General features: G+C 34.6%; 1 protein-coding gene across 9 annotated transcripts in view; it reads left to right on the top strand.

Annotated features, from left to right (window-relative positions):
- MICU3 (mitochondrial calcium uptake family member 3) overlaps positions 1–15,314 on the top strand; it is a 114,704-nt gene that overhangs the window by 51,598 nt on the left and 47,792 nt on the right. For 6 of the 9 annotated variants that reach the window (XR_003794164.1, XR_003794165.1, XR_003794166.1 and 3 more), the window contains exons 5-8: positions 1,823–1,870; positions 5,011–5,093; positions 8,044–8,115; positions 11,283–11,321. Coding sequence is in view for 2 of the 9 variants with exons in the window: in XM_029226349.1 (XP_029082182.1) it covers positions 1,823–1,870; positions 5,011–5,093; positions 8,044–8,115; positions 11,283–11,321 (242 nt within the window). In the remaining 7 variants the exon portion in view is untranslated. The remainder of the gene's footprint in view (positions 1–1,822; positions 1,871–5,010; positions 5,094–8,043; positions 8,116–11,282; positions 11,322–15,314) is intronic. The other 3 variants (XR_003794167.1, XR_003794170.1, XR_003794168.1) reach the window with 2 other exon arrangements.

Consider the following 15,314-nt stretch of genomic DNA (forward strand, 5'->3'; position numbering starts at 1 on the left):
AAACATTACTATATGCTTAGCATTTATTATTATTTTATTTTTGACCCCGGGTGGCCTTAAAATAAATTGAAAGGTTAATGGTTTTCCATTTTTGTAATTAAAAACATTATGAATCTACAGTTCATGTTTAGTAATATTTTCCCTTCTCCCTGACCTTTTTTTTTTTTAACATCTTTACTGGAGTATGATTGCTTTACAATAGTGTGTTAGTTTCTGCTGTATAACAAAGTGAATCAGCTATACACATACATATATCCCCATATCCCCTCCCTCTTGCGTCTCCCTCCCTCCCACCCTCCCTATCCCACTCCTCTAGGTGGTCACAGAGCACCGAGCTGATCTCCCTGTGCCATGCGGCTGCTTCCCACTAGCTATCTATTTTATATTTGGTCGTGTGTATATGTCCCTGACCATTTTTATTAAATTATATCATGAGTTTCTCACTTTGTTTTTCTTCCCTGTGGATTATACCACCTCAAAAACCACTTAGTACTTCAGAAAAGTGCCTACTATGATAATCATCATCAGGACTCTCGCTGTTTTATAATCCTTCAGTGAGGGGAATCTTATCAAGTAAAAGATGTAGAGCAGACATTAAACTTCTTTATGCTAACCAGCACCTCTTGTGCATTCCACCAAGTCAGAACAACAGTCAGTGAGACGGGGTTATGGAGATACAGAGCCCATTTCCAGATCTTTTTTTTTGAGGGATCCCTATGGAATCTAGGTATTGTATCTTATATACGTTGACCATTCCAGAATCTTTCTCCCATAACATTCATGGCAATCAACCAGAACTATGTCTATAGGTCACAATATTCTAGTATAAACAAAAGACGGGAATGCTTTCAGGGCCTCCTAGCTCGGTCCCTTCACATCTTCTGACAAACTGCCTGACAGTGACTCCTCTTCCTTTGTTCTGTAACAAAGAGGGTAGCCTCAAAGAACATCAGGTAAAGTGGAGTTTTAAAGTTCACGATCTGATTATTTTAAGGATTTTTATACCCTTTTACCAAACATGAGGACTGTCTGGTATCTGGATAAGTGTTATTGGCTTATTTCTGATTTTCATTTTCTCAGGATACACTTGGAAAAACAATTAAGCCATTAATTCTAGTTTTGGGTGTTATAATCCAAAAGCAAGAATTTGAGTAACAGAATGTATGTTTTTATGTAGTCCAAACAAACTCCTTTTAAAGTTTATGAGATTACAGAGAACTCAGGATACAATATACAGAAAGTGTAAGCTTTCTGTAAAAATTGAAACTTCTTAGATTACATTTAATAGAAGCATGAAGCTTATCAAGAACAATGAGTGATAACTTGAAAGGAGAAAAGTAATAACTATAGAGTTGTGTTTTTTGAATGCAATAAGAAGTCAAATCTCTAAGCAAGAATATCTAAATGTTTTATTCAAGGGTTACTAAGAAATTATTAAGCACTTTACAGTGTTAACCATTTCCAACATTTTTATTTTATGTTAGATTCATACCTTGAAAGCTAGCAACACATTTAAAATTTACAGCTATATGTAAACATTATTGATAATTTTGCTTTTATGCCAGTATATCTGGAAGCATTAATGTGATTTTTGTATGGGTTTCTACAGAGGCATATGAAACAATGTAAAATTTATTTGTTTCTTTCACCCTGATTTTGTAGTAATAGTTTAGTCTCATTGAAAACAATATTTAGCATCTTCTTTAAAACTCTAAGTTCTTTATAAATATTACTGCTATTATAAGAATAATATTTTACCTGATAAATATGAAGAGAAAGTAATATTTTATATATAGCATAACTAATACTATTTTTCTTCTAGGTGTGATTTCTTACACAGAATATCTTTTTCTTTTATGTATTTTAACAAGTAAGTATACTCATTAAATCTATTTCTAGATACAGTTTTCTTTCTCAAGCATAATCTTGGGAAATAAATCTTTTTTTAAATTACTTATTTTTTGCTGCATTGGGTCTTCGTTGCTGCACGCGGGCTTTCTCTAGTTGTGGCGAGCAGGGCCTACTCTTTGTTGCGGTGTGCGGGCTTATTGCGGTGGCTTCTCTCGTTGCGGAGCACGAGCTCTAGGCACATGGGCTTCAGTAGTTGTGGCGCACGAGCTCTAGAGCACAGGCTCAGTAGTTGTGGTGCACGGGCTTAGTTGCTCTGAGGCATGTGGGATCATCGCGGACCAGGGCTCGAACCTGTGACCCCTGCATTGAAAATCAGTTTAGGTCTGTCCAGGCTGTTTTGCAAAATTCATGTCTAAATGCCAGTGGAAAATGCTAAGCACAGTACTATCAAGGGTCAAAACCATAAATATTATTATGGCTTACGGTGTAGTAAATAAAATGCTCATAAATTATACACTTAATATCCTATATCAATCCCCGTGGTAGGATCTACATGGGAGCCTAAAGGTCAGGATGTGTAGTGATTTGTAAATTTCCTGCTACACTCATTCATTCAAATCACATTTTCTGCAAGACTAGTGTGAAAGAATGAGTCCTTTAACTAGTAAGTCTATAAGAAGACCCATCATACATCCTACAACAGCTTTATTATTATCTTCCTCTCATATACAGCAATTCTTACGAAGTACATGAAGGGTTTACTAAGGTGTTCAGTTAAATTTCGTTGCATTTAATGGAGGAACTTATATGCTATAGTTCACAGTGCTCCAGCCACCTGACCTTTTTATTCCCTGAATTCTCACCTCAGGAATTCGTACTTTCTGCTCCCTCTACCATCAGTGCTTTTACTAAAGATCCTCAGGATAGTAAAAATCATTCAGGTTTCCTTTGAAATATGAAGACTTAGAGAAGGCTTACTTGACCATTCTCCCTAAAATAACTCCCTCTTCCATCTCTCCCCTTTTATCCCTTTACAATGTTTTATTTTCTTCATAGTACTTAAACTATTCGAAAGTGTTTGTTTACTGGTTTACATGTTTTTGTCTCTCTCCCCACAGTTGAATGCAAGGTCCACGATGGCAAAGATTTTATCTTTTCACATGGTAGCCTCTCAGAAAATAATTGGCAAATGAATGAAGAAAGGAGTGAAATAAAAGAATGTGGCTAGTGGAATTTCCAATTGTGGAGATTTATGGAGATGTGTGGAAACAAGAACATCAATAAAATTGTATCATTAGAAACCAATCTTAAAATTCCTATACTTCTGTAATTAGAAAATTCACAGCCACTGTGTTATTTCTGAATTTAGTAATGGATGCTGTTATGTTGGAGTTCTGTTGCAGGAAATTTGGGGTGTGTGTGTGTGCTCGCACACATATGTATTTCAAAAATTGTATATTTTTTTCTTGCTTTTTTTCCTCCTGGCTCAAAGTCATTTAAAATGTTGGTGCTGAAGAAAAGCAAGTATTGTACAGTTAGTTATAGGACAGCCTGAGGTTGTCCCAGAGTGGAAAGCCATTCTGATGATTTCAGTCCAGTCAGTGATGAATGCCACTGTGGAAAGTAGAGGAGTGGGTTCCAAGGAGTGTCTCAGAGACTTGTTTTAAAGTTATCTTGTTAGCAGAACAACTTTAGATGCAAAACTAGAAGTTATAAGTGCCTGGACCAGCAGAGTGATGGGCCCGAGTAAAACAAAACTGGTGAGGAAAGCCACTTGTTGAGCTGGGACAGGGTTGGTTTAAGCATGTTGGAAAAAACACAGATAGTGGTTTTTGCTTACTACAGAAAGGGTAGGATCTTTGGATGCTGTGAATCTTCATTTGGAGTTCAGGACCCATCTTAGAAACTACTAAGAGTTTGAATTGAAAAGTTATGGGTGTCGTTTAGATTAGTACCAAGAAAAATGTGAAAAGAGGGCTGGCAGGAAGTGGGCTAGATAATCTATGTTACCTGTCCATAGTTTTCTCCCCTTTACTTTTTATTACTTTAATATTCCCTTCCAAGTAATGCTGGTGAAGACTTCTATGTGTCTTCAGATATTTTTAAAGCTTAAATCTTGGTTATCAGAGATGGTGTAACTTTTTATTTCTTTCTCAAGCGAATGATAATGAAAATAAGTCTAGATTCCTAAAATACGTGTAAAACAGTGAACTTCCATAAAAGACTGGCTTTCATTTCCATTATTTTCAGAGACAGCTATTACCCGTTAAGAAAGTAGGGCTGTGTGCTTTGTTTTTGCCGGGTTCACGGTTTCACAACAGGTAGTGGCAAGTGTATCTGTGAGAGGTCCTTTTTAAACTTTTTGCCAGTCATCTTAAAAGAGAAGGTCAGATGTTTTGAAAAAGGCATGTACACTGAGCTCCTCTTTGAAGGATACGTTCAAGTTTTCTTCTGTCCAGGTTTTCTTCTTTATGCTTTAGAAGTGAAAAGAGAAGAAGGATTGAATCTCATTATAGGGTTCATACAATTAAGGCAGTTCGTAATGTGTGAAAGTCTGATTTTCTCAGAAAAGGAGTTGTTCCTTGTATTTGGGGAGAATTAAGTATTCAAGCTCTCTTTATATTTCTGTATTTGAAGCCTCTAGAAGTTCAAACCCAAATATGTAATCTCTCATGCTTGACATTTTTTCACAGGTTATTTCCATTATAATTTTCCCAAGATTTTAGACTGCTCCATTGTGTCATATTCTTATTTTTCCTTCTGTTCTAAGTAGCTGACATATTAAAAATACTTCAGATGTGAGGAGCTGATATTTTCCTTTTAAACAAACTGACAGACTTTGGGTAAGAAAGAAATATTTATCTTTGGAAGGAAGGTAGTCAAATTTTACTGTCAGTGCTATGCAACAGGTATCACACAAGTAGATTTAAAGTGTATTATCAATTGTGTTACTAAGTGTGCTAATTTATGAAGCAGAAATATATATACTTACATGTAGCTTTTATTATATTTAAATAATAACATGTTGCTTTTAATTTCTTGGTTAAAGAAAGTATTTCTGTATAGAATGTGAATAATTGTTTACAACTAATGTGGATTTTTTTACTTTAAAAACATTTTTTTCATTTCACAAATACTTTTCCTGTTCTTTTCTGGCAGAGCCACATGCAGGTTTTAAAATAGCTTTCAACATGTTTGACACCGATGGCAATGAGATGGTAGATAAAAAGGAGTTTTTGGTGGTATGTATATTACAAGCTACATTTTATCAATAATTAAACATTGCTTACTTACATTTTTATGTTTTGCATTATTTAGAATACCGTTGTAGAAAAAAGAGTGAAAATTTTATGCTTTCACTTTAATTTAATAAAGTATATACTCATGTACTTTATTTTGAATGATTTTGTTTTTTGGCTGTGTTAGGTCTTTGTTACTGCACGCAGGATATTTCGTTGTGGCGCGCGGGCTTCTCTCTAGTTGTGGCGTGTGGGTTTTCTCTTTGCTAATTGTGTCACGGGCTCCAGAGCACGTGGGCTCTGTAGTTTGTGGCACGCAGGCTCTCGAGTTGAGGCCTCCGAGCTCAGTAGTTATGGTGCATGGGCTTAGTTGCCCCGCAGCATGTGGGATCTTAGTTCCTCCACCAGGGATCGAACCCACATCACCTGCATTGCAAGGCGGATTCTTTACCACTGGACCACCAGGGAAGTCCCTATTTTGAATGATTTTTACACTATAAAAAAATAAATTATATTCAGTGTATAAAGATGCTTATAGTTGTTTACACATCTTCTGGAAGTTTGAAATGTGTCAGATGTTTTCCACTGGGTGGGTGACAAGCAATCCTGAGGTGTTATGCACGCTTAGTCTCTGTCATATCAGCCACCCAATCACAGACAGCTCTTTGCCACAGGAACTCCCCTTCCTTCTCATTAAAGGATTTACGATTTTTCTTTTTCCTTTTCTCTTCCACTCATTGCTGCCTTGTATTCCAGTCTTAGCCCAATTTCCTACTCCCTTCTCCTGTCTTTGACCAGGGGCTGATCTCCAGTGGAGGGTAAGAGTGTTCTTGGTATTTGTCCTTCAGCCTTTCTTACCCGACTGGTCCCGTGTTGGTGCTGGTCTGGCAGCATCACCAGCTGCTCTCTCATCTTACCACCCCCTCCTTCCAGAATTTTTCCATTGCTTTTTACCCCTGTGTCCTTTATCTACTTCTGTGACCAAATGCCTATTCTGTTTTTCTCCAAAACAGAGATTAACATTAGTTTACTCCTTCCAGTAACAACCTCTACCCTTAGCATTTATGTTTAACTCAATATTTACCTCTACTCTCCTAGTGAAAAGAGAAGGGAAAAATAACATAAATAGCCATTTAATTTTCTATTTTTCCTGTGTATCGAGCCAATAAAAATCCCTTGGAAAACCTCTTAAATAGCTTAGTATTTTCTTCAGAGGCTGGAGCATAGAAGAGAAACTATGCAGTCATTCTTTTCCATGGTAGGAAAGAGAAGAGAGAGAAATCCTCATCAAAAGCTAATTAGCCATTAAAAAGGAAGCAAGCTAACTAATATTGTGATCTATCAAAAGGCTTAATCTAATACCCATGTGGCCCTTGCCTGAGTACAGTGCCTGAGCAGGTCACTGGAGCTGGAACCACGAAGGGTCCCTCACTGCAGTGCTTTTCAGGATACGGGGGAGGCGAGAGGTTTCAGCTTCATTGCAGTAGATCGAGAGATGCACGTAACACCCTAAAATGGACAGGCTTAGTTTACTGTAGTTCTGTCATGACAGTGTACCACTGTATTTTAGGACTTTCACAATGGGCCTAGTAATCTAAATAATTTTCAATAAACTTTCTATGACAGCAGTGCCAAGTTCCACCCCACTGTCTTAAAGATTAACTTTTGGAACTCAGTTCATTGGAAGTTGCCCGTCTTTCGGAATCTTGTCTGTTTGTGGAGATGGGAGGTGAAAACATTCATGCAGAACTTCTATTTATTTCCACTGTACACTCTTACAGAAGTTGCCCTTGCTTTAAAACGGTGGCCTCCTCTGCAGTGGCTGTGTACTAATAGTTCTTTGTTTGTTGTTTGTTTGTAAACAGCAAAGAGTTTGGAAGTAGAGGTGGCGTTGGGCACAGTTATATGTAGAGGTCTAAAATCTGCGGTCCTCCTGCCTATTTATGAAGTGATTATTAATAACCTTGCAAAAAATAAAAACTCTTTTCACTAAGAAAAAGTGTGGAAATAAATTTATGTGTTAATAAAATCATTTACATTGTGTACTGTATATTTTAATTGTTATTTCATATCTTGGGAGGTAACACATTTTGACTTACTATAGCCATACAAAGTGAAGTAAAGAGTTGAGATAGCTGTTCAAATTACACAGACAAGAGCAATGACCTTGTCAGAAAACTGATATAGAGACAGGATTAGGCTTCCATTTGTAAAATAGGATTTTAAAGAGGAAATAATGCCTTGTATCATGGTAGCTAACATTTATTGAGAAGTTAACTGTGTGACAGGCAATGTGCTAAGTAATTACTTGTAATATTTACTCTGTACAACATTATTTTTATAAGACCTATCGATTATACCTCAGTAAAGCTGGAAAAAAATGCTGCCCTAAGAGATTCTGTAAGATATTATCTTCCTGTTCCTGATATGGAAAACAAGCCTTAAATAATTAGGCTAACTTGCTCAAGGGCTTATACATGGAGAGCCCATGTTCCTACCACAATGATGAGTTACCTGAAAGAGACCTTAGAGGTCGTCTAGCCCATCTGCATTTCATATAGGAGCAAATTGGAGCCCAGTGAGGGTTGAACGACCTGTCCCCCATTATAAAATTAGTGTATGACAGCAGATGGGCTCAAGCCCAGACCCCTGAGTTCTGGTCCAATGTCCTTTATCCCTCAGTAGGCTTCATCTCTTTTTATGTATATGCCACAGGCTCCACATCTTTGTCTTAGAGATAAAGTAAAACTATTTAATAGATCCTTTGGTACTGGGTTGCCTTTTTCTCAGGAAAAACATTGATATCAGAAAATATATTTATACTAGTTTTAATGATCTTGGTATATGAAGCTAACTATTTTCTTTCTTTTTAGAATATACCTAGCACAGGGTGTTAGGTAGGTACCCAGAAACTCTTGTTGGATATTTGATTTTTGATTTTTTTTTTTTTCAGCTTCAAGAAATATTCAGGAAAAAAAATGAAAAGAGAGAAACTAAAGGAGATGAAGAAAAGCGTGCAATGCTGGTAAGAATAATTTATAATACTTTCAGGGGGGTTTTCTAGGCAAGAATTATTTTATTCATGTTGAGAAACAATAATTAAAGCCTGTAACTTTGGACCTGTCCCTTTCTTGAAAACTTTCTAAAGTTCTTATGTAGAAAAATTGCTTCAGTATTTATATGCTTTGATATCAATATTTATATCAAGTATTGATATTAAACATCTGTATCCATAATCACATTCATTAAATCATTTTCATCTGTATTGTTGTTATCCATGAGATTTGAAGGGTATATCATATAATAGATTAATACAGATCATTATGCATGTAAAAATTTAAAGGTGAATTGCAAAGATTTAATTATACCTGTGAGTAAATTTAGTGGTGCTATAACAATATGAATGTTGAAGCAAAAACAAGGAAATAATATGTTTTTTTGCATTCATAGAAATATATATTATAGATTCTTCTTCTGGTAAGAGTAATGTTTTCATCTTATTCTGAAGGTAGAGTTAAGCAACATTTCCCTCCATTTTCCTACTAGTTTTCTTTTTTGCTTGTGCCAAGTATTTCAGCCTGACAACAACCCAGGTTCACATAATAAAAATAACACGCAGATACTGAGACCTTAGTATCAGACACTATACTAGGTGCTTTGCATGCGTTTTCTCATTTACTCTACCCAACAGTTCCCTTATTATCTGTAATTATAGATGAGAGAACTGACAGTTGGAAAGGTTAAGTATCTTGTCCAAAATTCCATAGCTATTAAATGGCAAAACTAAGATTTGAACCCATGGCTGGCCAGGTCCAAAACCTGCCCTTTTACCCACTGTATCATATTTCTTCCTCTGGTACTTAGATAGCAGAAACATGGTGAATTTTGTTGGCATGTAAATGATAATTGTTTAATTTGCAAATTCATGGCCCTGTGAAATAGTTTAATTGGTCTATCTGGAATTCAAATAATTAACTTCAAAGAACTGCAACATTTTTTATTATTCTCATAGTTATAAGGATATGTATTAGGTTTTTTTTAAACATGGGTTATCTGAAGCAGATGGGTGTCATATTCAGTCCCAGTAGATTTACGAAGTATATATTTATACTAATAAAAGCAGATTATCAGGATTATGAATACATATTATTTCTTAGGATATTTGACTATGATATATTTATTAGTATTTGTTGAATCACCCCCAGTAGACTAATTATGGAAGACACTTATATCAATAGAAGACACTGTCTATAGATAATATACTAAAAGAGTAAACAGTTCTTTTAATTTTGATGGATTACCCCCAATTGACTGGATAGGCAAGTTGTTAATAAAATATAATTAAGGAGGTTGAATTATGTTAATGAATCTTTTGGTAAACCTCAGTGATAAAGTAGATAGTATTTCAATGGATACAAATTTAACTGTTTATTTATACTAATTCCAGAGAGGACTTAATGGATCTTCCAGTAAAGTTACAGTCCTATTCTAATCATTAACATTTACTAAAATACCTAAGTCGAGTAACAAAGGGAGAGAGGAAAGGGAGTAATAATAGCAGACAACCCACATTGGGAAAAGCTACAGTGTCAGCACAAAAGCGTCATTGCAGCCCAGGTAAAGTAAATTTAATAATGATGGTTTAATGCAAATAATAGTGATATAGTAGAACTTCATTAAGTTGCATTACTTAGGAAAGTCTATCTGAATTATGAAATCTAAATTATATCAGCATACCCTAAATTGTATCAGTTTACATGAATATACGTAGATCAATGAAGCATTCTGTAGCAAATATATGGGGAAGGAGACTTGATTTAAAGAACAGATAAAAATAACTTATAAGTAGTATATAACTTATGTGTAAAGGAATGCTTGCTAAAGGCACTGATCTCCATGGGTACCTCAGAGGTGTTTATCTTACATAGCTTACAATTAGTGGCTCCTGAAATCTCATTTACAGAATTTAGCTCTCAGAACTATTTCTTAAAACAATTCAGAAATAATCTTTAGTACAACCTCTGAACTAAACAACACTCTAGGACAATACAGCTCTCTCCAAATATTTGTTACTGTGTTTAACAATAACAATAATTAGTGGTAACTTATTGTTAATAGTTGTCACATTTTAAATAATGCATATCTGAACTGATGAGATTTTTGAGTTTTGAAGCAATTGAAATTTAGCTTATAGTGAAAATATATAGATTACATTAGGGAGACAGTGTAGCACAGGCTCAGGAGCCTTTTCCGGGTTTGACTATTAGCTCTGCCATTCATTACCTGGGGGACCTTGAACCAGGTCCTTAAATTTCTCTGTGCCGCAGTTTCTTCATTTGTACGAGAATAGGAGTAATAAGCACATGTGATTGTTATGGGGGTTAAATGAGCTAAAACATGTAGCCACTTAACAGTGTATGAAATATAATGAATACTCAAAAAGATTAGCTAATTGTGAAACACGAAATTCTCTTTTAATTAGTGGAACGATACAGCTACTTTAAACTGAATATTACATACCCAAATCAAAATTTTAGCAAGACTAAATTGTAAAATATTTACATACCAAAATTAACTATGCTTCAGAAAGAAAGAGGGAAATAAGCATAAAATTTCTTGGGACACTTATTGTGTTCTAAGCTCTGTACTATATCCATTATAAATGTTACTCTCATTTAGTCCTCATTACACTTCTCTGAGGTAAGTATCATACCTTTTTACAGATGAGAAAACCATCTTAGAGAGGTTTGTTAACTTGCCTGAGGTCATGGCACTAAACAGGAGCAGAGCAAGATGCCACTGTAGGTCTCATACCATTCCCACCACCATGCTGCTGCATCTAGATTTCCCCCTTATCCCACATGGAATCGCTGAAGCATGTCTCAGTAAAACTGCATACTTTGGAGGAACATGTTTTAATCAGAGCAGTAGTTCTATCAAAAAGTTAAAATGAAAGTGGTTGAAATGAGCACAAGTTCATTTAATGTTTAATTATATGAGATTTAAAAAACTTTGCTACTCATCTTTAACATTTATCCCACTTGTACTGTGTTTATGCTCTATATAGAATGTAGCATAATGATTTGCCCTTCCTAATTGATTATTTTGTCATCTTTTTCTTTTTTTCTTTTGCTATACTTGGGTTCATTCTGAAATGTGACACTTCATTTGGCCCTTTGTGCTCTATGTCAGCGTCTTCAACTTTATGGATACCATTCTCCTACTAATAGTGTATGTACAATACTTTAAATGTTCTTTATGTAAATAGTCCTCACCTGTTTTACTTGATAATGCTATTTCTCTGTATAAAGCCAGATCTGTTATTGAGCATGTTTAGGAATTTATCGAATATAAGAATGTGCAACCAGGCCAAAAATTTTTATTTCCTTCCTAGATTTATGAGGAGACTAAAACTAACAGAGCAATTGTATATCTTTAGCTTTAGATTAGAATAAGGGAAAGGTGAGTGAAACAACCAAAAACTCTGGTAGAATAATTGAAATTTTATATTTTTCAGTGGTATTTGAAGAGTTAAATACAATTTATGGAGCAGATTCTCAGGCTATGCTCTTGCAGGACACAGGTATTTTAAGAACTGGATCTGTCCATCTGATATACAGTCTTTTCTTAATTCTAATAAAGAAGATATTAATGGATAAACTTTTCTTAGTTTTCCGTATTTCTCCCAAGTTTTTTTCTAAAACCTTTGATGCCTGCCTTCTGCCTATGGTCTATACAAAAGTCTGGTATAAGACGACACTTGATATGTTTGATATATCACTCTATCACATGTTACTTCTCAAAAAGGATTATGATCTTCAGACTCACCTTTTCCTGAAAAAGTTGGGAGTTCCTGCAAGTGATCTTCCAACTGTACTCTTCTCACACTACGCTTTCCTTCTTTCCTTTCTCCTGGAAAGTCAGAGCTTGTTGGTTAGCCCAGCTACTACACAACTAAGAGTAGGCCATGGCCCCTTTTGAATGTAAACATGCACAGTCCATTTGATTTCCCCAAGGATCCTTAAGTCACTTAGAAGGATCCCTCAAATTATACAAATTACACCTGAGAGAAGCTCTTGAATTCAGGGTGACTGACTCAGAATTGTCCTGCTGAAAGTGTTCCAGTTATAGTGTAAACTCTAGGTGTATTGCCTCCTATATTGTATATTTAATAAAAATTCCAAACTATAAAAACGAATTCTGTTCTAGATTTAAGTATACACTGAAGGCTGATTCAGCATAAGGTAAACCTAAGATATCTTGTCTAAGTCACAAGGAATGGACCTAAAATGGGTTGGAAAACAAGCCAAGTCCATGGGAACCTTATGACTGACTAATTGTTTTGATCCCTTACGAGATACTTTAAATTTTTTCTGCAAAATTCACTACTGTTTTCCATGAAATAAAGTCTACCATTTTCTTAAAAATTTTAAAAGATTCCTCTGTTAATTATTTCAAAAATATATAAGAATGTGTAAGACGAAAATCGCATAGATTCTAATGCCATATGCCCTGTGAAACTTAATAAATGTTAATAATAATTATGAGTTTTTAATTTATTTTTCTAACCTAATATGTCATTGCATGAATCATTTTTCCAACTGTGGCAATTTATATTTTTCTTTTAAACTCATAAATTTCATACAGGTGACAAATGGTTTTTTAAAAAATACATTTTAGAGTAATATCGTTAAAAGGAAATAGGTACTAATATAGCTCTAGTTTAAGCTACATATGCAAATTATATTCACTTAGACATTAAGAGAATAATACTGAGAACCAGATTTAAATTACATATTTCATTTATATTATGCTTGCTTATGTAATAGGAAGGTAATTCACATTTTGCTGTGATAATATATATATATTTTTTATTTTACTGAAGGCATCTTTGTTTTTCATCTAAGAATGTAAAATACATATTTTAAAGTGATATAACTCGATGTCATTTTTTTATCCCCAGTCTTAAATGTATTACATGATGTTTCAACTCCCTTAGTTTAGTTGGCTATATAAACTGCCCTTTTTTCTTATAATAGGAAAATTTTTGCTTAGAAAGGAATGATTATTTTCCAAAAAAAATGCAAGCAAACAAGGAAGATTTATTTAAAATTAAAAAAAAATTCAGACAGCCTGAACATTTATATGAAATATCATTGATGTATGTTTTCACAAATATATTAGTATAACATTATGAATTAACGGGCAATTTTCTACTAGTTTCCAGAATTGTAGATTAACTGAAGCGATAAAGGATCTAATTTGAGTGTAGTTCGTGGAGCTGAATATAACCTAAGATTCTATCTTTAGGAAGAAGTTCCTTCAGGAAAAGCAGGGCCTCGGATTTTACTATAGAGACAGAGACTCTGTGGCCTCTGTGGTAACCTGTTCCAAAAGTTAATCAGCCTTACAGTAGGTTCTGCCTGTATTCTGTCAAATTATTCCTTGCTGCAGTGTAAGATTGAACATACTTTTTTGTATCCTGGAAGATAGTTACCTTACAGCCTTTTCTCTTCCAAACAACCCTGATTCTTTTCATATTTCTCATATAGTCAGCTCTTGATTATCTTACTACAGTAATGAAAAGAAATATAAAACATTCAAAGGAATAAATAATGCAAAAGTCAAGTATATTTGACTTTGACATACCTTATATTTTACAAATTTTTTAAAGATTATCTTTATTACCCAAATTTCATTGTAGTCAAAAAATATAGCAATTTTTATATAATTTTTTGACATGGGTTGAACTTGTTTTATGGACTAAAACAATGTCAGTATTCATAAATGATCTGTGTTTGAAAAGAATGTGTATTCTTCAATTTCGGGTACAGGGTTGTAATACATATATGACCAAACATATTAATTATGTGTTTTAAATCTCTATCATTACTAATGTTTTTTTCTGCTGTTCTGTCAAATAGTGTGTTAAATTACACATTACAATGCTAGACTTGTTAATTTCTACTTATATTTCTGGTTTTATTTTATATATTTCAATGCCTTCTTGTTACCTGTATAAGAATATAGATTACTTAAATCGTCTTAGCAAGTTAAACCTTTGATTATATACTATCCCTAGATCTCTAAAAATGTGTTTGTGTTAAAAATCTATTTTATTGTCAAAATAAATATACTACGTTTGTTTTTATTAACATGTTATTTTCCATTTTGTGATTTTTATTGTCTATTTTTACCTCTAGTGATAATGAAGCTTTCCCTGATTTTTTTATTTTTTATTTTTTTTATTTTTGGCTGTGTTGGGTCTTCATTGCTGTGCCTGGACTTTCTCTAGTTGCAGCGAGTGGGGACCACTCCTCGTTGCAGTGCGTGGGCTTCCCATTGCGGTGGCTTCTCCTGTTGCAGAGCACGGGCCCTAGGTGCGCAGCCTTCAGTAGTTGTGGCACGTGGGCTCAGCAGCTGTGGCTCACGGGCTCCAGAGTGCAGGCTCAGTAGTTGTGGCGCACGGGCTTAGTTGCTCCACGGCATGTGGGATTCTCCCGGACCAGGGCTCGAACCTGTGTCCCCTGCACTGGCAGGCGGACTCCCAACCACTGCGCCACCAGGGAAGCCCCTCCCTGATTTTTTAAATATGTATTTTAGTTCAGAAATATACTGCTGATAGAACATAAATATAAAAACAAAAAACAATGAAAGTTTAACTACTGTATAATATAGATCAAGAAATAAAACATTGCCTTTGCCGTACCCCAAGAAGCCCCTTCATGTGTCTCCAATCATAATCCCTTCTTCTCCTTCAAAAGATAACCACAATCAAGACTTTTTATGTCAATTATTTCTTTGCTTTGCTTTGAGGTTTTATGACCTACTTATGTATCCTAAACAATATAGTTTAGTTTTGCCCGTTTTTGATCTTCATATAAATGGGATCATATTAAATGAGTTTTTCTATGTGTTGCTTCTTTGACTCAACATCATGATTGGCAGCTTCATCTGCGTTATTGTATCTGGTCCTAGTTCATTCACTTTTATTGCTATAAGCAGCAGTGCTCAAACGTTTTGGTCTCAGGACCCCTTTACATTGTTGAAGATTATTGAGAGTCCAAAAGAGCTTTTGTTTATGTTGGTTATATTCATCTATTTTTGCCATATAAAAACCAAAAAAATTATAAATATTAATACATTTAAAAATAATTTTTAAAACTCTCATGTTACCATAAACATTTTTTATGAAAAATAATGTCAAAAATATTGTGAGGAAAG

This window comes from Monodon monoceros, unplaced genomic scaffold, assembly GCF_005190385.1.
Source record: "Monodon monoceros isolate NGI ecotype Baffin Bay Population unplaced genomic scaffold, NGI_Narwhal_1 Super_Scaffold_17, whole genome shotgun sequence".
Taxonomy (NCBI): Eukaryota; Metazoa; Chordata; class Mammalia; order Artiodactyla; family Monodontidae; genus Monodon; species Monodon monoceros.